Here is a 24,668-nt window from a genome sequence, read left to right as displayed (position 1 = left end):
CAAAATAAATAGAATAATGGCCCATATTTTGCTGTGATTCAGAAATGAGAATCACTGCTTTCAGATTCAACAGCCATTGTAATGTCGCTTCTGCTTCTACCCTCTTCTGAAGAGTGCTGTATAGAGAGATCATGAAGGCATCCGGAGGAATGCAAAGAAATTCTAGAATGCACCTGTCCTGAATCACGTTGAGAACCCATTAATCCGAAGTAATCTGGACCCACCTGTAATAAAAATGGGAAAGGCCACCACATATTTCCTGCACCAACAGGTGAGCCCGCAAACCTTCATTGGGAAGACAGAAGGGCTGCACCTCCAGACTCTGCATCCTTTTGAGGTCCTCAAAGGCAAAAGGAGACCTGCAGAAGGGAACCGCTAGTTAGAACCTCCCCTATACCGAACACACCGGTAGTCTCAAGAGCAGCCAGACACCCAAAAAGACCAGGAAAAGGGTTTCTTATCCTATGGCAATCGAGGGACCTGGGTCTCTCCCTATTTACTTGCCATTTTTTTCCAATTCACTGACAAACAAAAGTGAACCTTTGAAGGGCAACTTGTTCAGATTGGACAATGAAATAGTATCTGTGGGACCAGTTGCGCAACAACAGCTGCCACCTGGCCACAATAACTGAAGTAACTCCTCTGGTGGCTGTGGGTACCAAGTAACAGCCCACATCACCTAAGGCGGCGGCCCTCAGTTCTACCATAGGTCCCAGATTGGACTCAGTGCAACCAGATTCTTGACAAAGATGCAAGGTAGCCCGAGCTATCAAGGCGCAACAAGAAGCAATCTGCAAGTTCATCACCACTGCCTCAAAAGTTTGTTTTAGGATATCCTCAATCCTATCCTTCAGTATCACACCTCTCTCTACCAAGATGGTGGTACATTTCATGACAGAACACACCAAGGCATCAACCATAGGGAAATGCAACTGCTTTCTAGCCTGCAGATCCAAGTGGTATATACATGCCGAGATGCATCCTCCTTTAAAAGACACCTCTGGCACACTCCATTCCAGATCAATCAACTCCTGGAATACATCTAGGAGGAGAAAGAAACAAGAAGCCTTGTGCAGGGTGTCCAAAATAGGATCCTTCTTCTGCGTCCCCAAGGAGTCATGTCTAGTCACTCCGAGGGTCTTCAATGTCTGAGAGATCAAATCCAACAATCCGTCTCTCTGAAAGAAATGGAGATGAGTTCTATATGGCTCCAAATCTGAGGGAATGTCCCCTTCCTCAGAAGAAGGAGAGCCTCTCTCATCGTCATCGGTATCATCATGATCCACTTGCCTTCAAGCTCTGTCAGACCATACTGTGTCGAGGAGCACTAGGAGTGCACAAAACTACCTTAGTAGGTACTACTGACTCAGAAGACTGGCCATGTAGAAATGTCTGCAAACCCTGGAAGAATTCTACCCAGAAAAAGGAGTACGGGTCCATTCCAAGCCCCATAGTCCCAAACCTGGTGTCCTGAGAACTAGTGACCCCTTAGACCGAGGAGATGGCCCACTGCTAACAAAATGAGAAGGAGGTAAATCTCCCCAAGCATCTAGGCAGCGCTGATACAGGCTTTAAAAAGGCTCCGGCTGAATGGCCCTGATGGGACATGCAGCACAAATAGATAGGCGCTTAGGCTTCTTTGCGGTGGGTGCCATGGCTGTAAGTGTGCAGACTGAAAAAGGCTCACGCCCTCATTACCTGCGCTTATAAGCCGTGCCCAAGTATGCACACTTAGGCCGCTCATCCAACTGGACGCCCAGTACAGACGCCTAAGCTGATGCACAAGATGTGTGTCCAGAAGGAAAAATGCCCAAACTGGATGCAAAGGCGAGAATGGATACACACATGGAAGCGCAGATGCACGTCAATAGCTTGTAGCAAAAGCATGCAAAACTACCCCACAGCCTATCATGCCCCAAAATGCAAGAAGCCTGGGTGTGGGGGCCTAGCCAAACAGCTGCTCAACCTGCCATGCCTACACTATCTCCTCACCTCACAGAAGTCCTTAGCGATGTGAGCGGGACAGACAAATAAGGAGGAAACAGACCTTTTTCCTGTTTTCTTCCTCTCTGTTTTTTTTGTTTTTTTTTTTTAAGTAAAAAACTTTTACCTGAGCTCAGCCCTTCCTGGCTGAGAGAAGGAATGGGGGGGAAGAAGGCTAAAACCTTCACCACTGAGCCTCTCTGGGCCTGCAACCACTAATTCAAATTTAGGTCCACACCAGTCAAAGTTATTGAACTGAAGGCACTCTACTGAGGGAGGGACTGCATGGTATCACCTCAGGAGGCAAGCAGTGCCTCATAGACATTACGTTTTCCAATATCTCCTTTCCAAATTTTCTCCTCTTGTTTTTTTTATCTCACAGGCAATGCCCCAAATAGAAATGCAGTTCCACCATCTGCTGGAGACGGAGAATACTGGTGGGCTGGTATCGGGGGTGGGACTAGATAACTGTGATGTCAGCTTTTACTCCATCTCCAACTGCTGGCAGAGCTGCATAACCCACTGATTGGGACTGACTGCCCGAACACTGAGGAATAAACATTTAGTTCTGCAGAGCAACCTAACATATCTCAATACAAAGTAACACAATTAAACTAAGAATTAAAAATAACATAACAAAAATCTAATTAACTTCACAAATCTGATTTCTTATGTTTCATGCATTCGTGAAACTAGCTAAATTCAAACAGTAGAACATACAAATTTCACATATACGTAATACATGCCATATTGAGTCAGACCAATGGTCCACCGAGTCCAACATCCCATCTCCAAGACAGGCCAACTTGGATGAATAAGTACTCCGCAGATACTAATGAGGAGATCAATTTCCTGGTTGCTCATTCCCAAAAGTAATGGGTAGTTTACTTAATTTATATGTTATTTTAATTTGTCCAAAAGCCTTGCTTACCATTTTTGGCTTGTTCCTCACCAGCCTTTTCAACTTCCTCATAAGCAAGTTCTACTTCTTGGGCTTTCATCTAAAAAGTAGTATTATAAGATATAACTAAAAATGATTCAAGCAGATTGTTTCTCTATTGCCACTAACCTTATTAGATTTCTATATAGAACTGTGAAGCTCACCAAAATTCCCAGTCATTTGGGCAAATTTACGACATCCATCTTAACACAAAAGCTAAGTATGGTATAGAACATAAAATCTAAATATTTTGTGCAGGTATCTGTTTTGCATGCACTAATATAATTCAGTATTAGCATTCAGACACATAATAGAAAATATAATGAGCCTAGTATTCAAAGATATTTTCAGCAGCACAGCTATGCTGCTGAATATAACCGGATTAGTTCTAATTAGCTGGCTAAGTTACATCTGGAAAACTTTAGACCTGTTATTGAGCAGGTCTAACTTATTCAATTAACTTAACTGGATAAGGCTGAATATAGGTACTTATCCAGTTAAGATAACTGGATAAGTTGCCCCCACCTTGCCCACAAGATAGGAAAATTAGGTCTTACCTTCGATAATTTTCGTTCCTGTAGTACCAAGGATCAGTCCAGACTGCTGGGTTATGCCTCCCTTCCAGCAGATGGCGTCAGAGAGAAACTGAAAAGCACCTTCCACATAACACGGGGTGCCACCTGCGATCCCTCAGTATCATTAATATCAAAGCAGAATGAATGGTCCTTATTACAATTTCCATGTATTGAACTGTGCGCAAACACACGCTGTGTCAAAACAATAACTAGACCAAGTTAAAACGGAACCTGATAACCAGGTAAAAAACGTGTAAGAACGTGTAAAAGGAACAACTGGAGATCACGTGATGTGGTGAGCGGGGTCGGTCACGTCTGCCTCCGCTCCGAACGGCTCATCCTGCTTCTGACCTCTAAAACCTGCTAAAACCCCGGACATCGACCTCACCTTGGTTGAGTGACATTTTCGCATGTCTATTACATCTTTTATGGCCAAATCGCCGTCAAACATGGCACCAAAACTGGCGAAACGGGACAAGGAACACCCTAAGGCAGCGGAACCTAAAATGGTGCCCGGAACACCAACCATGGCGTCCGGAGGGATCCCTCCGGTGAATGCACTATCTCCCTCTTCTGTGACGGCAATCCAAGAAGCGGTACTAGCGGCTCTCGAGGGGAAGCTAACGGGGATCTCCGACCAAATTGCGGGGCTACGGGACTCCTTTCAGGAGTATGCCCCTCGTCTGTCGCAGGTCGAGGAAAGGACGTCCTCCCTGGAAGACGCGGTCACAGAGCTGCAAAAGACAGTACGTACCTTAGAAACGCAGCTTCAGGAGCAAACAGACAAATCGGAGGACCTCGAAAACCGGGCCCGTAGGTCTAATATTCGTTTTCTGGGTATTCCGGAGACCCTGGAGGATAATGCGCTACGCCCCACCTTGTTAAAATGGCTGCCGGAGGTTTTAGGCCTGCCGGCGCTGCAAGGGCCTCTGGAAATAGAGCGGGTGCATCGTATAGGAGCCAGGGGTCCGACTCAAACGAGGCCTCGTGTTGTTATAGCTAAAATCCTGAACTTCCATCATAAAGAGCTTATTATGCAGGCAGCTCGGAAAACTGAGAATTTACAGTTTCAAGGCACCCCAGTACGGCTGGCCCCAGATTATTCTGCGAAGGTGGCTGCCCTACGAAGAGCCTACGCACCTATCTGCAGCACTCTAATCGCTATAAACATTCGTTTTGGAATGCAGTTCCCAGCGAAACTACGCATCAATCACGCAGGGAAGTGGCAAACATATAACAGTGTTGAAGAGGCCTCAAAATTTTTGGACTCTTTAAACAAATGACATGCAGTGCATTAATGCTCTGTTATGGGGTTTATTCCTGTGTGTTGTTTACCTGATTAGAGAGGTTGGAGGCAGGCTCTCAGCCGAACGATCACTCATTTGGATCTTCGTTCAGTACAAGTGACTGAACGCTTTTGGGTATGGTGAAGGGAAAGGGGGGAAGGGGGGGTGGGGGCTTTGGTAACTCGGGAATAGTGGGATTTTTTGTTCATACTTCTCTTTTATGTCTTTTTCTAGTGTTTTCCTCATTGGGAAATGGTTGGGAGTTAGGGACGCTGGTTGGCTGGGAGCCAGTTCCCTACCCTAAATTGGTACCGTTTTACCCTTTAAATTGTTTTGCTAGAGCTAATGGGTAGTAAATGTAGGCTCATTTCGTGGAACGTAGCTGGACTGGGTACTCCCATAAAAAGGAAGAAAATTTTCCAGCATTTGCAAAGGTTGCGGGTCAATATTGCCTGCTTGCAGGAAACACACCTCTCCGAGCCTGAAAGTAAAAAACTGTGTAGGGAGTGGGCCTCGGCTTGTTACTTTTCGGAAGCCTGCGGGAAAAAGAGAGGGGTGGCCATTTTAATACACAAAAACACCCCCTTCACATTACACCAACAACTTAAAGACCCGGAGGGCAGGTACGTTGTGGTGGTAGGTAATCTTGCAGGGAAGGAGGTGACTATATGTAACCTTTATGCCCCCAACATGCCTGACCAAGGTTTTCTCAACCATTTATCCCAGCTCCTATTGACAAACGCACGGGGGGAGTTACTATTGATGGGAGATTTCAATAGCATTGCCAACAGTGCTTTGGATAAATCACAGTTGCCCGCTAGCTATAAACCCACCTCTGAATCCAGTATCCGACTCCTTTGCAAGCGTCTAGATCTTATTGACATCTGGCGTACCTTACATCCAGAGGTGCGGGAATACACTCATGTTTCTAGAGCGTATGGTACCATGTCAAGAATTGATTACATTCTTACCCCTGCCACCCTTTTTTCAAGTGTCGCGGAGGCGGACATAGGTTCCATTATTATTGCTGATCATGCCCCGATTTGGGTAGACTTGTGGCTGTCTGCATCGCGCTCTGGTCATAGGTTTTGGAGGTTTCCGGGTCAGCTGAAGGAGGACAAGGACTTCCACAGCTATTTAAAGGAGAAGTGGGAGGAATATGCCAAGCACAATGCACAACATTATAGTGACCCCTCTTTATTCTGGGAGACGAGTAAGGCCGTTCTCAGGGGGGAAATCATAGCTTACTCTGCTTTAAAAAGGAGGAAACTAAACGCAGCTATCTTGCAGTTAGACACTAAGCTTCAGGCTGCAAAGCTGGCGTTGGCTGGGAATCCCTCGGGTGCACATCGGGAGGCTTATGCGGCCTGTCTCAATGCGTTAAATGCCCTTTTACATGTAAGAGCCCAGCGTTCTTTAAAGGCTTCGGAGCACTTCTTCTTTCGGTATGGCAACAAATCCAGTAAGCTGCTTGCTCGGTTGGTTGCTGCCAAACGGAAGAAAACCTTTATTGGCAGTCTCCACTCCTCAGCTGGGACTCCTTCCCATACAAGCAAGGATATTTGTGAAATTTTTCGCCTATTCTATGGCAGCCTATACAGTGAGGATAGACTGGGGGGGAAAGCCGATGAGAATCAATTTTTTGAGGGGCTCCAACTCCCACAAATTACTGCTTTACAAAAGGAGATGTTAAGCCGACCTATCTCGGCCGGAGAGGTACGTGGAGTAATTAAAACTTGTAAAAATCACAAATCACCGGGACCGGATGGACTGACATCCGAATATTATAAAATTCTCAGCCCTTCCATTGTAGGTACTATGGTGTCCTTTTTTAACCATGCCTGGGATACCCAACATTTCCCTGCGAAATTTAATAGGGCGTATATTACAGTATTACCCAAGCCGGGTAAGGACTTGCTTCAGGCGTCATCTTATCGTCCCATATCCCTATTGAATACTGACCTAAAGATCTATGCCCGCATATTAGCAATTCGCCTGAACTCTGTCCTGCCCGCGATAATATCCCCTTACCAGGCGGGTTTTGTGAGTGGCCGGAATGCGAGTGCCCATGTCATTAGGCTTCTCGCCGCCATTGAAGCATCACACACCTGTCAGGTTGAGTCACTGGCTGTGGGGTTCGACTCAGAGAAGGCGTTTGACAGAGTCTCTTGGGATTATATGTTTTCTGTTCTCGCTCGCTTTGGCCTCCCAGACCGCCTCATCACTGCCATCTCTATATTGTATGAGGACCCGATTTCCCAGATTGTGGTCAATGACTCTCTCTCTGATGGGTTTCAGATAAAAAGAGGGGTCCGACAGGGCTGTCCGCTCTCCCCCATACTGTATATTCTGTCTTTAGACCCTTTACTCCGTAAGCTAGCGGACTCACCGGTTATACACGGCATGCCACTTAAACAGACCTCTTTTAAACTAGCGGCTTTCGCTGATGATATGCTGGTCTTTCTTAGTAACCCATCTGTGTCCCTGCCCCATGTGTTACATATTCAATCCACATTTGGCAAATTTGCGGGTTTAAAAGTAAACGTAGACAAGTCTGAAGCTCTGGATGTGCTGGGAACGCTACAAGCCAAATGGTTGGGAGTTTTCCCGCTGAAATGGGTCTCGACATCATTAAAATATCTGGGGGTTTATATACCAGCTCTCCCTAGTCAAACCTACATGTTAAATGTTACACCTCTTAAAGTGAAACTCCTTAAAAACCTATCAGCTTGGCAGGGTTTGCCTTTATCTTTGTCTGGGAAAATCTTGTTACTTAAGATGATGGAAATTTCAAAATGGTTATATCTGTTTCATATGTTACCGCTCTGGTTAAAAAAACGTGACATTTCTGACATTCACAAAGGAATTGTTTCCTATTTGTGGAATGGTAAACGAGCCCGCATCCCATTACAGGTACTTATGGCTTCTAGACTGGAGGGTGGTCTGAACTGTCCAGATTTGGAAAGCTACAATCATGCTTGTCTACTGCGCCATGTCAAGGACTGGGTTTGTGACTCGTCGACTAACTCTCCCTTGGACTTCTATAAATGTTGGCTATCTCCACATGCTCCTAGTGCGGTTCTCCAGATGCCAGATGCCCAACTTCCCACGTCTGTTGTGCGCAGTATAGTCATCCGTCCTATAAAGCTGGCATGGAAACATCTTTGTCGTCAGCTGAGAATCTCGTCTGGCCCGCATGCAGGGCTTCCTATCAGAGGCTGCTTGCTGTTCCCCCCAGGGATGACCTATTTTCTCTTCCAACGGTGGTCCCAGATGGGTCTGCGGTTCATGCACCAGCTCTTTGATGCTACTGAGAACCCGCCGCGACTGCACAGTTTTCAGGACTTACAATCTCTATTCCATCTGCCTGCAGCGGACTTCTTTGGATTTCTCCAAATCAGACATTTCATACAAGAGCAACAAAGACTTCACCCGGAATTCCTCTCCCATTACATTTCGGTGCGGACTTTTATGCTTGGGGAGGATGGCAAACGCAACTCATGCTCTCAATTTTATGCAGCGCTGACTGGCCTACATTCTGGACATGTCCTAGATCGAGTAGCTCAACGATGGAATTTGGTACTTTCCTGCAATACTGCCAGTTCTGTTTTTAAGAAATGCTTCTTGAGACTACCAGGTTCTGTTGAAAATGTTTTATTGCGTGACAAAGCCTACAAATTTCTTCACCAGGCATTTTATTCGCAACAACAAGCTTTCTACGTGGGCGCCACTCCACATAAGAATTGTTGTAGATGTGGACAACAAAACCCGGACTTTCTTCACTGTTTCTGGGCATGCCCTTGCCTGCAGTTATTTTGGGGGCACCTACAGCACCAGCTAGAGGGACTCTGGGACTGCGTTCTCCCATTGGATCCGGTTATTTGGCTCTTGGGAGGGATCCCACCTCAGGTTTTCTCTCCTACTGATGAGCAGCTGCTGCTGTTCGACAAATTCTGCCTCATGGCCAAAGTTTCTATTTTGGCACAATGGACAAACCCTGCCCCGCTGTTTGCCTTGGTTTGGCAGGGGAAGATCCGTCAGCTGCTACACTGGGAATTGCTCACTGCAAAGCAAAAGTCGAAATCGCAGTATATTCGGACGTGGAGAGTCTGGGAGCTGTATGTAAACCAACTGCCCGCTGTGGAACGGAACTTGCTTCCCAAGTAACACCTCCCTTTCTTGGGAAACTGGAGGGTTTGCAAGTTTTTGCAATGGACGTGAGTGACTCTTTAAAGCTTTAGACCAATACCACTTACTATCAATAACAATCTTGCTATGTTTTTCCTGTAATGCTTTTCCCAGGCTCTCTATGTATTTACTTTGTCCTATTGTTAGCCAATTCTCCCATGAGGTTTTCTTGGTCTCAGATTCATGATTGTTTTCCTTGTTACCAAAGTCTATGGGGAGGGAAGGGGGGGGCTGGGTTGGACTGGAATGGAATGGGTTCTGGGGACAAAACTAAAATCGAGCGGCAATCGAGACCTTGTACGGTATCTATTCTTTGCCAATTTCTGATGTTCTGTGCGCAGTATCTGTGAATTTATCATGTTTTGTTGTGTTGACTGTTGCTGAATAAAAATTATTACACAAAAAAAAAAGGAACAACTGTACTTAAGAAAGCTCTGCAAAAAGACACTGACTAGCGCAAAACCTGTCAAGAGAATATAAACACAGTTGACTGGACTCTCCTGTGTACGGGCGGGCGTCTGGACTGATCCTTGGTACTACAGGAACGAAAATTATCGAAGGTGAGACCTAATTTTCCTTTCCCTGTACGTTCCAGGATCAGTCCAGACTGCTGGGATGTACCCAAGCCGCTCTAGATGGGCTGGGACCTGGAGAGTCCCGCGCGAAGCACACTACTGCCAAACGAATGCAACTTCGAATCCCGTACGTCCAACCGGTAGTGTTTAGCAAACGTGTGCAAGGACTTCCTTGTGGCCGCCCGACAAATCTCTTGCGGGGAGAAACACTGGCTTTCCGCCCATGAAGTCGCCTGAGATCTAAGAGAATGCACCTTAAGGCCGTCCGGCACTGGGCAACCGTGACAAATGTATGCGGAAGCAATAGTGTCCTTTAACCATCGGGCAATAGTAGTTTTAGAAGCTTTAGCCCCTTTCCTAGGACCGCTCCACAAAACGAAGAAGTGGTCAGACAAACGAAACGGATTAGTAACCTCCAAGTATCGCAAGAGTACTCTTCGGACATCCAACCTCTTCAGATCCTTATCCTCAACCGAAAAGGCCGGCAACTCGACAGACTGGTTGTCATGAAAAGTCGAGACTACCTGGGGCAGAAAGGAGGGAACTGTGCAAAGCGAAATACCCGAATCAGAAATACGCAAAAAAGGCTCTCAACATGACAAGGCTTGTAGTTCCGAAACCCGCCTGGCTGAACAGATAGCCACGAGAAAAACAGCCTTGAGCGTCAAGTCCTTAATTGTTGCTCGCTTCAGAGGCTCAAAAGGGGGCCCGCAAAGACAAATGAAGCACCAAATTCAAACTCCAGGACGGACAGACCGCACGCACTGGCGGTTTCAAATGTTTGGCCCCTTTCAAAAATCGACTACATCCGGGTGCGCTGCGATGGAAATACCATCAATCTTACCACAAAAGCTGCCCAAGGCCGAAACCTGAACCCTGAGCGAACTGTAAGATAGGCCCTTTCACAGACCGTCCTGCAAAAATGATAGTATGTGAACAATAGCAGCTCTGCGCGGTGACAAGTTTACCTCGCTACACCAAGAATCAAAAACCTTCCACACCCGAACGTAGGTAAGAGAAGTAGAAGTCTTTCGGGCACGCAGAAGGGTAGAAATAACTGCCTCCGAGTACCCCTTTCTTCTTAACCGTCGCCTTTCATAAGCCAGGCCGCTAGACAGAATCGACCGGCCTGCTCTAAAAATACAGGACCCTGTCGAAGCAGGTGGGATAGATGACTGAAGCGTAGCGGGCCGTCCACCACTAGGTTGACCAGATCGGCAAACCACGGTCTTCGATGCCACTCGGGAGCCACTAGGATCACCGGTCCCGGGTGAGACTCTATGCGGCGTAGTATCTTCCCGACAAGTAGCCATGGAGGGAACACATAAAGAAGAATGTACGGTGGCCAAGGTAGAACCAGAGCGTCCACCCCTTCAGATCCGTGTTCTCGCCGGCGACTGAAGAAACGAGCTGCATTTGTGTTCAGACGAGTCGCCATCAGGTCCAGGTGGGGGACTCCCCAACGTCTCACGATCATTCGCATCGCTTCCTCTGACAGTTCCCATTCCCCGGGATCCAATTGCTGACTGAGGAAGTCTGCTTGAACGTTGTCGACCCCCGCTATGTGAGACGCTGCAATTCTGTCCAGGTGGCGCTCCACCCAGAGCATCAGCTTGTTGGCCTCGTTGGACACGAGACGACTTTGGGTACACCTCCTTGTCTGTTTATGTATGCCTCCGTGGTCGCATTGTCGGACAGAATCCGCACCGCTGTGCTGCTCAACATCGGTAAGAAGTGCTGCAGAGCCAGGCGAACTGCCTTGGTTTCCAATCTGTTGATAGACCACTGGGCTTGCAACGGCGTCCAAATACCTTGAGCCGACCTTGACCAGCACACCGCCCCCCAGCCGGAGAGACTGGCATCGGTCGTGACAACTACCCACTGGGGACTCTCAAGATTCACCCCCTGCAGCAAGTGAACTGGATTGAGCCACCAGTCCAAACTGAATCTGGCAGGCTCGAGCAGTGGCAAGGGAATCTGATACTCTTCCGACTTGGGATCCCAATGGGACAGCAACGCTCTCTGTAAAGATCTCAGATGTGCGAAGGCCCAAGGCACTAGTTCCAGGGTGGATGCCATATATCCAAGAACCTGCAAATAATCCCACACCACTGGGGAGGAAAGCGACAGCAGCTGCCACACCTGAGACATCAACCGGTCCATGCGGGAGATTGGTAGCAAAACTTTGCCTAACAAGGTATCGAACCAAGCACCCAAAAACTCTATCACCTGGGAGGGGATCAATTGACTCTTGGCATAATTGACCACCCAACCCAAGGAATGAAGACGAGACACTACCGTGCGACCCGCCGCCTTGCAGAGTTCTTCCGACTTCGCCCGGATGAGCCAGTCGTTCAAGTAGGGATGAACTAGTATCCCCTCTCATCGTAAACTTGCAGCGACCACCACCAGCACCTTGGTGAACACGCGAGGAGCAGTCGCCAGTCCAAACGGTAGAGCACAAAACTGGTAATGTTGGCCCATAACCATGAACCTCAGAAACCGCTGGTGGTGCTTGTGGATTCCGACGTGAAGATAAGCTTCTGTCAGATCCAAAGAAGCCAAAAACTCTCCTTTGTGGACCGCCGCAATGACCGATCTTAACGTTTCCATACGAAAACGAGGTACCTGTAAGGCCTTGTTGACTTGCTTGAGATCCATAACTGGTCGGAAGGCACCGTCCTTCTTGGGCACCACGAAATATATGGAGTAATGACCGGTCCGACGTTCCGACGAAGGAACTGGCATGACTGCTCCCAACGCCTTCAAACGTGCTAGAGTCTGCAGAACTGCCTGCTGCTTTTGGGGTGGTCAGCAAGGGGGACACCAGAAAAAGATCCCGGAGGGGACAAGCAAAATCCAAAACGTAACTGTGACTTATAATATCTAGCACCCACTGGTCCGAGGTAATCTTGACCCATTCCTCTAGAAACAGGGACAGCTGACCCACGATTCTTGGTAGGGAGGAATGGGCCGGCGCCCCTTCATTGAGCCGTTTTGCCACTGGGAGCGAATCATGGGTTCCGGCACGCTGAGGCTGCCTGCCGCGAAAGGAAAAAGACCAGGCCTGTGCTCTAGCAGCCGGTTGTCTAGGAGTATAGCTCGACGCACCCCGACCAGGCCTAAAATGGCGCTGTCCCCGAAAACGGCCCCAATAGCTACCCTGCGAGTGGGCCGTCCTGGGCTTATCCTCTGGTAACTTATAAACCTTGTTGTCACCCAAAGCCTTTATGAGCTGTTCCAGCTCATCTCCAAACAACAACTTACCTCAAAAAGGGAAGGAACCCAGTTGAGACTTTGACGAGGCGTCCGCGGACCAGTTCCGAAGCCATGCAGACACCGCTGAGGACATAGTGCGTGCTGAAGTAGGTAAAAGGTCATATAGTGCATCCGCCATATAGGCGACAGCTGATTCCATACGGGCCACCTGTTCCGCCTCCCCAGAAGGAAGGTCCTGGGTTGTCAACATCTGTTGCACCCAAAGCAGCAAGGCCCACTGCATCTTGCTACTGCATACTGCCGCCCGAATTCCTAAGGCAGATACCTCAAAAATGCGCTTGAGCAAGACCTCCAGTTTCCTATCCTGGAGGTCCTTAAGAGCAGTGCCGCCAGTCACCGGAATAGAAGCATATTTGGCTATGGCCGTGACCACCGAGTCCACCTTAGGGATTTTAAGGAGATCAAGCGCCTCGAGAGGAAGAGGATATAATTTTTCCATGGCTCTAGTAACCCTCAAGGAGGCCTCCAGGGACTCCCACTCACGGGACACAATCTGGGAAAGCTTCAGGTGAAAAGGAAAAGTCTGTGGCGGAGCGCGTAATCCCACTAAAGCCGAATCTCCCGTAGATAAATCCGACGACTCCTGGGTCAGCGGAAGCTCCTGGAGCACGTGCAAAATTAAGGGATCCAGTTCCTCTCGCCTGAACAGACGGAGGACTTGAGGGTCATCCCCTTCCACCTGTGTGGAAACGTCTCCTTTGTCACCCATATCCAGAGTCAAACCTGGATCCACCGGGTCAACTGGACCAAATGGGTCAGGCAGCCCCTCCCCCGGGGATGGAGGTGGGAAACTGGGAGCCACCCCTTCTTGACCTCTAGGAACCCTAGGGATCTTACTGGGACTAGGAGACTGTGTATCCCACTCAGTCTCCGCTTCCAGAAATGAATTATGCATTAATAAAATGAACTCCGAAGAAAAGGGCTGCCGCCTCTTTAAGAGCCCCCCCCCGGGGAAGGAAGCGAAGGAGGAGCTGTGCCATGCGGCGGGGACAGTGGAGGAGGGAGATCCTCACCCACCTCAGAATCTTCGGCATCCCCCTCCGATGCCGACAAAATGGCCGTCACGCGCGAATCAGGAGCGGCCCAGGCCTCTGTCCCTCGGCATCGTGTGCGCCGCGCGATTTTCGTGATTTTACAGGTTCAAGGTCGATGGTGGACCCCATCACTCCCAGGAGTTGCAGGTAGTCCCAGGAGGTGGGCTCTGGTAACGCAGAGAACCGTCATGTGTGATCTCGCAAGGATTGAGCCTTGTCCTGGCGCAGAAAAACTTTGCCCAGCCGGGTGTCGAAGGTCGCCCCCAAAAAATCCAAGCGTTGCAAGGGCCTGAGGGAGCTCTTGGAGAAGTTCACTACCCATCCCAGGGAATGTAGAAACCGTACTACTCGAGTCACAGCTGAGCGTCCCTGATCGAATGACTTCGCCCGGATGAGCCAGTCGTCCAGATAAGGATGAACCAGGATGCCCTCCTTCCGGAGAGCTGCAGCCACGACTACCATAATCTTGGTGAAGGTGCGCGGCGCCGTCGCCAATCCGAACGGGAGAGCCGTGAACTGAAAATGCTGATCCAGAATTTTGAAACGAAGGAAACGGTGGTGGTCCGGGCGGATGGGGATGTGCAGGTAGGCCTCCGTTAAGTCCAGGGAGGCGAGGAACTCCCCCCGATGCACCACCGCAATCACTGACCGGAGCGTTTCCATACGGAACCGAACGACTCGAAGGGATTTGTTGACTTCCTTGAGGTCCAGGATAGGCCGGAAGGCACCGTCCTTCTTTGGCACGACGAAATAGATGGAATAGTGGCCCGAGCCCACCTCTCCGAAGGGCACGGGCGCAATAGCGCCTATCTCCCGGAGTCTGTCCAGAGTCAGCTGCACCGCTCTTCTCTTGAGGTCCGAGCCACAGGGAGAAAAGATGAACCTTCCCTGCGGGGGGCGGACAAATTCCAATGCGTAGCCGTGTTTTATGGTATCCAGGACCCACTGGTCCAAGGTGCTCCGCGCCCACTCCACGTAGAAATACGTTAGCCGGCCCCCAATCCTGGGGACCGGGGAGTGGGTGAGACTGGCATCATTGTGAAGACTTGGTAGAGGAGTTCCCGGGTCCTGGAGTAGTGCGTGCGGGCCGACGCCCGCGAAAGGAGCGCGACCAGGGCTGAGACCTGGGGGCGGATGGCCGGGAGCCCGCCTGTCTGTATCCCCTGTAGCGCCACTGTGCTCTGGCTCTGGTCCGAGAAGAAGAAAACGCTCTGGATGGTCGAAACCTATCCTCCGGCAGCCGATGAACAGCGTTCTCCCCCAGGGACTTGATGATCTGATCCAAATCCTCCCCGAAGAGGAACTTGCCCCTGAAGGGAAGAGAGCCCAGACACGACTTAGAGGACGTATCAGCCGCCCAGTTGCGTAGCCACAGTAGTCTTCGTGCCGCCACTACCGATACCATGGATCTTGCGAGGACCCGAAAAAGGTCGTACGAGGCGTCCGCTCCATACGCCACTGCGGCTTCCAGCCGATCCACCTGGGCAGCCTCATCGGCCGGCAGGTTCTGAGATGTGAGGAGTTGTTGCACCCAGAGGAGGCTAGCCCACTGGGCAAGCGAACTGCACATCACCGCCCGCATACCCAGCGCGGAGACCTCGAAGACCCGCTTAAGGAAAACTTCCAACTTACGATCCTGTGTGTCCCGCAATGCCGCACCTCCCGTTACTGGGATAGTCGTCCTCTTCGTGACCGCCGACACTGCGGAGTCCACCTTTGGGACCTTGATAAGGTCCAGAAAATCTTCAGGGAGCGGGTACAGCTTTTCCATCGCCCGGCTGCTCTTCAGGGAGGCCTCCGGGGTGTCCCATTCCCTGGTGAGAAGTTGTAAAAACGAGTCATGAATGGGAAAAGCCCGAGCCCTCGGCCGGAGTGCCGCCAGGACTGGATCTCCCTTCTTTGAAGAAGTGACGACAGCGGGAGCTACTGGGGCAGGCGGGTCCGGTGGCGGATCCAGATCTAATTCCTGAATGATCTGCGGGATGAGGTCGTCCAGCTCTTCCCTCTGGAAGAGGCGTAGGGTACGCGGATCATCCCCTTCTTGCGTGCCATCCCCTTGACCCCCGTCCGGGAGGTCAGGTCCCTGTCCCGCTGGGTCTGGCACCGCCCCCACTGCCGCGGGCGCAGATCGGACCCGGGTAGGAGTGCGGGAGGCCCCCGCCGAGGGTGACATCCGTGGGATCTTAGGTGGGGGGGGGGGGGGTCCCACAGGTGTGTCCAGTCCCTGTAGATAAGCGGTATGCATGAGCAGGATAAACTCCGGAGAGAACCCCGGCCTGCTCGGGTGCGCTTCGAGGGGCGACGTGGTTCCTGCTCCCTGGCTCTGGGTGCTTGGTTCCTGCACCAAAATCGGGGGAGCACCCCCGCTTGTAGAATCCTCCAGCGAGCCGTTCTCCCTCGTGGCCTGCGCCTCAGGGCACTCAGAATGTAAAATGGCCGCCGTTCCCGCCAAAAATGGCGGAGTGGCCGGCCCGCACCGCCTGGGCAAAAAAGAGAAATCAGTAAGGGACTGAGGTACCTTCCCCCCCGGGAAGGCATCGTGCACAGATGCCCTCCCGGGAAATCCGGGACCCCGGGTTGCCGCAGGCCGCACAGCATGACGGCCGCGGCATCGGGATCGCCGGAGGAGAGAGGAAAAACGGCGCCAAAAATGAGAAAAAGCCTCGGGGGGGGGGGCCACGCGCACAAAGCGCCGCTGCGGGGGGGCCCGGGCGGCCCGCACTGCCCGCTGTCCAAAAATAGAGGAGGGTGCCGCGGAGGGGCCTTCCCGGCCACACAACCCGCCCCAGACGTCTTTCCCTAAGCGCCGCAGCAGCCCACGAGGAGCTGCAAAATGGCCGCGGGTGAGGGAGTGTAAAACGAAGAGGCCGGCTCCACCGGCTTTCGCGGGCACCGGGGGCTGTGCTGTGAAGGAAAAACTACAAAGGAATAAAACCAACTTACCCCTGGCTGCAAAGAGAAATAAACAGCACGGCTGCAGAAAAGAGACAGGAGAGATATTGTCACTCCCCACAAGGTGAAAGGACCCTGCTTTACTTTTTTTTTTTTTTTTTTAAACTTTATACAAGACTTGATACAAACTTGATCCAGAGAAAAAGGCAGCAAAATAATCAAGCAAAAGAAGTGAGAAAGAAGGAAAAGGAGGAGAAGCCTGATTCCCCTACTCGCATCTGCTGGAGTCAGAAGATACTGAACTCCTGCAGAGGGGGTAGTAGTATATATGGATACGCCCCCTCAAAGCTTGTGCTGACTCCATCTGCTGGATTGGGGACATAACCCACTGTCTGGACTGATCCAGGTACGTACAGGGAACAAGGTTTTTTTTTGGATAGGCAGATTATAAATATTTTCAAATAAATACTATTATTGCACCAGGAATACCATAAATTACAGGATGACAGCCTTCTTTGCTTGTATGCTAAAAATTACACACATTTTTGGAGACTCTGTTGTGCCAAATGAATGAATTGACCAAGTGCTGCTATTCAGCATATAATCTACCCCCGGTTCCTTTTTTTCCCCTCCTCCACAGAGCATCATACCTCACTTATCAGCATTGAACCTTATCCCCTATTTTACTGCTCACCATCTCCACAATTCTTAATGAACAGAAAACTTGTTTTCTGGTGTACTCACAAAGTACCCTATTTTGATTTTGTTTGAAAAATGTATTATACAGGTCGCTGATTTACAAGAAAAGTACCAAGACAACACTGGGCCCAGAGGGACCCTCTCATTTAATAACAATCTTCACCCAGAACCCAACTAATTTACCATGACCCTCTGGACTCTTTCACAGAGAAAGTCAGCAACACATTTATAATTTTTATCCTTTATTCTTGGCTTTTTACTTTCTTTAAGAAGGCGACGTGGCACTGTAACATCGCCCTAATGAATTCTAAACAGACTATATCCATAACCATCCTGTTCTCTAGGAATTTTGCAATTTTTCAATGAACCGTCTATTTATTTTATTTATTTAAAATAATTATATACCGCGCCCTCCAGAGTTCAGGGCGGTTTACAATGAAAACATACATAAAGCTAAAAATAAGTGGTAACAGGATGTTATAAAAATAACAAGATCTTAGATAGTATGGCATGGTCATCTTCCCATAAAGCATTGTAAATAATCACTCCTCTTTCTGTTAATTTTTTCTAGCCTTCTCTCCTTCCCCAAGTTTTGAATAACCTTGTTTATTGTGACTTCATTGTTTCTTTTCACTTGTTACAGTTTCAAGTTCATTTTCACCCCTTGTTTATTGTATCATGAATGTCGGTATAGAAAAACTCTAAATAAATAAATATAATAAATGTTGACCTATTCATTAAAATTAGGTAACAAGCTTTTATCTCTGATAATTATTTCTAGCACCTTTCATGGTATGCTGATACGATTAATTAATCTGTAGTTTCCATAAAATTTTCAGGACACTAAATTAACTCAACTGTCAACTCACTGATAAACTGCATTGATAAACTTAGGAAATACTTCCTGAACATTCTTCACATTAATCCAACAGGACAGAAGGAAGAGCCTAAAAGCAAGTTTTGAAAATGGTTGGTTGTCCATTTTTAACTAGCACCCCCTTATTTGGTCTCTTAAGGCTGCCAACGCAGCAACTAATTAATAGAAACACCAATATAAAAATGCTAATACAAACCTTCATTAGAGACTGTGTAATTTTAAAAAGCTGTAAAAGATTTTCTGTCTTTTCATCTTTTATGTCTTTGCTTTCAACCTAAAGAAATAATTAAACAGTGTCATAATTAAAAATGTACAATAAAGTTAATTAAAAAAAAAACAGTGCTGTTATTTGAATTTAAAAACTTTTGAACAGGAGGAAGCAAATTGGTGGCATGGGGAGAGACACTGTTTTGTTAGTTCCAAGGTTCCAGTTTATTTTTCTTATACACTTTTTTCTTATGGGGAAGCAGAAAGGGTGTTTCTTCCTGCTGAAACCTAAGTACCCTAAGAGCATGCAGCTCTGACAAACTTCAATCCACTGTACATTGTATTCCATCGAATGTGACCAAAACAGACATGACTTGGGCATTGGGAACAGCCAACTGACTGGACTTGGAGATTTCTCTCACTTTCAATGGCTGAACTGCACCTCAGCCCCCAGTTCGCAATGCAACATTTCAATTCCTGGCATCACTTTCATCTTCCCAACGAGTGTATGAGGCAGTGTCTGAGGGTACACAGATTCCGGATCTCGGAATAGGAAAGCCCTCTGTGAAGCAGCCGATACAGCAGGGGAGGAATTGGAGTGGTGGAGGCTGAATCTTGGCCCAATGTGGCAGCCCAATAGCTGTGAGAGTTACTGAATACGCATCAGGGGTAAGATGTATTACCCACTCAGAGGTAACTGCAGCAGTTTCTAGTTTAATGATTATGGCTTCTTTACTGAAACCAGTTATCACCCATGGTGTGTTCTAATTTGGGAGGAGCAAACCATGGCCTCTCTAGCAATACTTACCTTAGATATGCAAGCAGGCATATCTAAGGTAAGAGGTCCCAGGAGGAAAGGACTGAGAAAATAGAGCAAAATATAGCAAATACCTGTGCATTTGAGCCTGACACAAGATAAAAATACTACACATAGGCTGAAAAATCTGCCAAGTTTTCAAAATTCAAATACTGAATTTTCAGAAGTCCCCCCTTTTGTCTCCACAGGACCTACTTAAAAAAATCTGAAAGATATTCGGAGAATTCCAAAGGAAAGTAATTCACCAATTAGTAAAATCTTTTATTTTTACCTTCCAGAAAGAAAATTAAAGATGAAGGTGAGGCTGAATATGGAACAATGAATCTCCAGGCTGATAGTCTGGATCTGACATGTTTTCTTGAAATATCCCAGGATAAAGAGATTAATAGAGTTGCATTTTTGGTCTCATTTGTATACCCTCAGGATTGGGACTCTATCCTAAGACTGTATTTTCAGAATCGTCAAGCTTTAATTATGAACTACAAAGTATGGATTTCTCAAGGCTTAGGTCAAGAAACAGAAGGGAGAAAAAAATTCTTGGATGTGTGCCTGGAGGCACTGGCCGTATGCACAATTTTCTTTATTCAATTTCCTTGTCATGTATTTGTACATGTTTGTATGTTAGATATGTATGTTTTGATCCCTCTCAGTTGAGGTTTTTCTTGGATAAGAAATAGCTAGGCAAGCCTAGCACTACTACTGCTGCTTCATCATAAAAAGCCTTACAAGATTTGTTCTCTAATGTATAGATTACTTTTTACCTTTCTCCGTTTCAAGATACCTAGAGTATGTGTAAACAAAGTGGACTCTTGTGCTGGGACGTGGTTGGCGTAGCTAGAGGGTGCAACCCCAAGGCCCACACTGCCTCTTGGGAGACATGCCTTGGGCTGGAGTTTCACCTACAGCATTTCCCATAGAGCTGTTGGGTTCCAGGGGCCGGCAGGACTTAGGCGATAGTCCCACAGAGCTAGGATAAAGAGAGAGACCAGGACTAGGCCAAGGTCAGGGCAGGCAGCAATCAGAGAGTCACTGGGTACAAGCCAAGGGTCGGAGCAGGCAGCATGCAAAGCACAGTCCAGGTACAAAGCAAGGGTCAGAGGCAGGCAGCAAGTAAGAGTGATCATTGTCCACAGCAAAAGTCCAAGGCAGGCGACAAGCAAGAGAATGGTAGCTGAAGCAAGGTCACAATGCAGGACAGGCCAGGAGACAGGACACCGATGACCAGGGACAGACAAGATGGGACCACAGTGGCAAGACAAAGGCAGGGCAATGGGCAAGTCAACAGGGCAGAAAACGAGCAAGGCAAGGGGAAGAGAGACACCAGAGAGTAACATGAACTACTAGGCAGGGGGACCTGTTGCTGAGGCGCTGGCTAAAAGCAAGTGCCAGATTTAAGTATCCAGCCAGCGGTGACATCATCCCTGAGCACCCCTGTCAGACTTCAGCTGCAGGGCCTTTAAGTGTTAAGTTATGCATGCATGCACACCTAAGGGGCTGCTGGTGGTGGTGCCATCTGCTGCGAAGAACCTGGAGGACATGCTGGGTGGCGCGAATGCTGCACTGCTGCTGTGGGGTGAGTGCTGCCAGTCGCGAGTTCACCCCATGACTGGAAAAATAACGTTATGTTCCCAAAGTTGTGTGTCTGGTTCCGTCCTATCTGTGGATCTCTGCATGAAGCTCTTGCTAGTTATATTACTTTAGAGATTGTATTTATTTATTTGATGTAAATTTGAAATATTAAAAAAAAAAGTTTCGAACAGAGAATGCACAGCAATTTTGCTTATCTTAAACAGTGCTTTTATAGATAGCAGGATGAATTAGCCATTACATATGGGTGCCATCATCTGGCAGCACTGAACAAACTCGTCTCTCCACTGAACAAACTCGTCTCTCCAAGTTGGTAGAGCTTTAAGCTCTACTGAGCATATGTGGGAGTTCCTGTGTGGGCGAAGCCTCATTTGTCTCCTCAGTCCATACTAGAGCTAATCTAGCTATATCGTTGGCTCTCCAGACAGGTGGGTGATTAGGGTTAATTCCTTACCATGTCATGCCTGCGACATTAGGAGGCGAGTGTGGCCGGTCGCGGGACTATCCCTCAACTGGCCAATCATTAGAGTACGAGATAAATACGGGATTTCTGAAGGAATGATGGGACTTGTAAAGCTAAATTAGTTGGGTGGATGGGCAGATTAGATAGGCCATACGGTCTTTTTCTGCCGTCAAGCTTCAATGTTTCTAATATTCAAAAAGCTGATGAGCGGCAAATTTTTTGAACTAAAATTATACATGTAACTTGTCCTAGATTTCAGTGGGACTTGAGCGTATAAGTCTTCCAGTGAATATAAGAAAATTATTCCTTACCTGCTAATTTTCGTTCCTGTAGTACCACGGATCAGTCCAGACCATGGGTTATGTCCCCCTTCCATCAGATGGCGTCAGAGCAAAAACTGAAAGGGCACCCTCTCATAAGCTCGTGTGCCCTCTGCATTCCTTCAGTATTAAGCATGTCAAAGCAAGAAAACAACAATTGGATGGATCAAGACAAAAATCAAATTGTCAACATGTATGGAGAAAACATGTAATTTACTGTCAAGAACAACAACAACTTGCAAATAGAAATATCAGTCCTTCACAATCTGTACTGATCATCTTCACTGTGCATTCGAGCTGCGAGAAACTCCCAATCCCAGAAGATCCTTAGGGAGGGCGTCTGGACTGATTCGTGGTACTACAGGAACGAAAATTAGCAGGAATAATTTTCTTTTCCCTGTACGTACATGGATCAGTCCAGACCATGGGATGTACCAAAGCTTCCCTACGTAGGGTGGGCCTCTGATAGCCCAGCTCATATCACTTGAGCGCCGAAGGAGCCAAAGACCGGTGCTTGGAGATTCAACCAGTAGTGGCGTGCAAAAGTATGCAACGACGTCCAAGTAGCCGCTCGACATATCTCCTGCGGAGATAGCGCTTGGCTCTCTACCCAAGAAGCCGCTTGTGCACGGAGCAAATGAGCCCTGATGCCTTCAGGTGGAGAATGCCCAGCTCCAATATATGCTGACGAGATCGCTTCCTTTAGCCAACGCGCAATGGTGGTTTTAGACGCCTTATGTCCTCTTTTGGGACCGCCCCACAAAACAAACAGATGGTCTGATAGATGGAAGTCATTCGTCACCTCCAGGTATCGAATAAGGACATGCTTGACATCTAGGCACCGAAGGTCTCTGCAATCCTCAGAGATGGAGGGCAACTCCACCGGCTGATTCAAATGGAAGGCCGAGATGACCTTTGGTAGAAAAAATGGCACTGTGGTCAAGGAAACTCCGGAGTCTGTGAAATCCTGCGGGCAGAGCAGATAGACACCAGGAATACGGCCTTGAGAGTGAGATCCTTGAGGGAAGCTCTCTTCAGGGTCTCGAAAGGTGGACCGCCTAGAATCCAAAGTACCAGATTTAAGTTCTAAGAGGGAGCCACTGAATGGACAGGTGGCTTGACGTGCTTCACCCCCTTCAAAAACCAGACTACGTAAGGATGACAAGAAAGAGGAGCTCCCTCCAAGCGAGGCACCAGGGCCCCCAGTGCAGCCACCTGAACCCTTAGGGAATTGTAGGCCAGTCCTTTTTCCAAGCCTCGCTGCAAAAAGGAAAGTATCTGCGGTACTGATGCTTGACGCGGGAGAACATGCACGGATTCACACCAGGCCTCAAAAACCTTCCAGACCCGGATACATGAGATGAACGAGGAAGACTTTCTAGCCTTGAGGAGGGTGGAAATAACATTCTCCGGTAACCTTGTCTTCTCAGCCTTCGTCTTTCAAAAGCCAGGCCGCAAGACAAAAGCGATCTGCCTGGTCAAAAAATATGGGACCCTGGTGCAGGAGGTTCGGCAGATATCAGAGACGAAGATGACCATCCACTGCTAGATTGACCAGGTCTGCAACCCATGGCCGTAGAGGCCATTCTGGTGCTATCAAAATCACCGACCCTTGATGAATCTCTATTCTCCGAAGCACCTTTCCGACCAGGGGCCACGGTGGAATTACGTAGAGCAAGAGTGTTCGAGGCCACGGGAGGACCAGAGCATCCACGCCTTCTGCGCGTGCTCCCTTCTGCGACTGAAGCGTGGAGCTTTCGCATTCTTTTGAGTGACCATAAGGTCCAGATGGGGGACTCCCCACCTGCCGAAGACAAAGGCCACTGCCTCCTCGGAGAGTTCCCACTCCCCCGGATCTATGCATTGGCGGCTCAAGAAATCTGCTTGGACATTGTCCATCCTGGCTATGTGCTAAGCCGCCAGGCGGGAGAGGCATCAGCTTGTCCATCTCTAGAGAGACATGCCGGCTCCTTGTTCCTCCATGGCGATTTATGTACGCCACAGTGGTTGCGTTGTCGGAGAGCACCCAAACGGCTGTGCCCTGAATCAGGGGAAGAAACCGCTTCAGTGCTAGGTGAACCGCCCTGGTCTCCAGGCGACTGAGTGGCCACGCAACCTGTAACGTTCATTGTCCCATCATAGACTGCCTCCCAACCGGAAAGGCTGGCATCTGAGGTAACTATGACCCACTGGGGGATCTCCGAGTCCACCCCTTGCAACAAGTGATCCAAACTGAGCCACCAGGAGAGGCTGTCCTTGGCAACCTCTGGCAGTGGCAGGGGTGCCTGAAAATCCTGGGAAGCCGGCTTCCAGCGGGAAAGTAACGCCCTCTGCAAAGGATGCATATGCGCAAAAGCCCAAGGAACCACATCTATAGTTGAAGGCACAGAACCGAGAACTTGAAGGTAGTGCCAAGCTGTCGGGGGTGAGAGGCAACGAAAGCGCTGCACTTGGATGAGAAGGTTCCAAGCAGAGGAACTTGGATCGCGCTCGTTCCAGGCAGAGGAAGACCTTGCCCACATTGGTGTCGAAGCGCGCCCTAGAAAATCGAGCGTCTGCGAGAGAGTAAGACTGCTCTTGGCAAAGTTGATGACCCACCCGAGAGAGTGGAGAAGGCGCAGGACCCTGCTGACAGACTGCTGGCACTAGGCCTTTGACTTCGCTTGGATGAGCCAATCGTCCAGATATGGGTGAACCAGAATCCCCTCTCCCCGTAGGGCCGCCACCACCACTACCATTATCTTAGTGAAGGTGCAGAAGGGCAGTCGCCAGGCCGAAAGGCAGGGCTTGAAACTGAAAATGCTGACCAAGGATCTTGAAGCGAAGAAAACGTTGATGATCCTTTAGAATAGGGATATGAAGATAAGCCTCCGTCAAGTCCAAGGAGGTTAGGAATTCCCCTCGGTGCACAGCCACTATTACGGAGTGCAAGGTTTCCATCCTGAA

The 24,668-nt window shown here is 48.7% G+C and overlaps 1 protein-coding gene across 3 annotated transcripts in view; it reads right to left on the bottom strand.

The window, feature by feature from the left end:
* CEP290 (centrosomal protein 290) overlaps positions 1 to 24,668 on the bottom strand; it is a 557,889-nt gene that overhangs the window by 525,390 nt on the left and 7,831 nt on the right. For all 3 annotated transcript variants that reach the window (XR_003856690.1, XM_029601651.1, XM_029601650.1), the window contains exons 3-4: positions 18,525 to 18,602; positions 2,915 to 2,984 (exon numbers count right to left, since the gene is read on the bottom strand). Coding sequence is in view for 2 of the 3 variants with exons in the window: in XM_029601651.1 (XP_029457511.1) it covers positions 2,915 to 2,984; positions 18,525 to 18,602 (148 nt within the window). In the remaining variant the exon portion in view is untranslated. The remainder of the gene's footprint in view (positions 1 to 2,914; positions 2,985 to 18,524; positions 18,603 to 24,668) is intronic.

Source organism: Rhinatrema bivittatum, chromosome 4, assembly GCF_901001135.1.
Source record: "Rhinatrema bivittatum chromosome 4, aRhiBiv1.1, whole genome shotgun sequence".
Taxonomy (NCBI): Eukaryota; Metazoa; Chordata; class Amphibia; order Gymnophiona; family Rhinatrematidae; genus Rhinatrema; species Rhinatrema bivittatum.
This window is presented reverse-complemented; position numbering and strand designations above follow the sequence as displayed.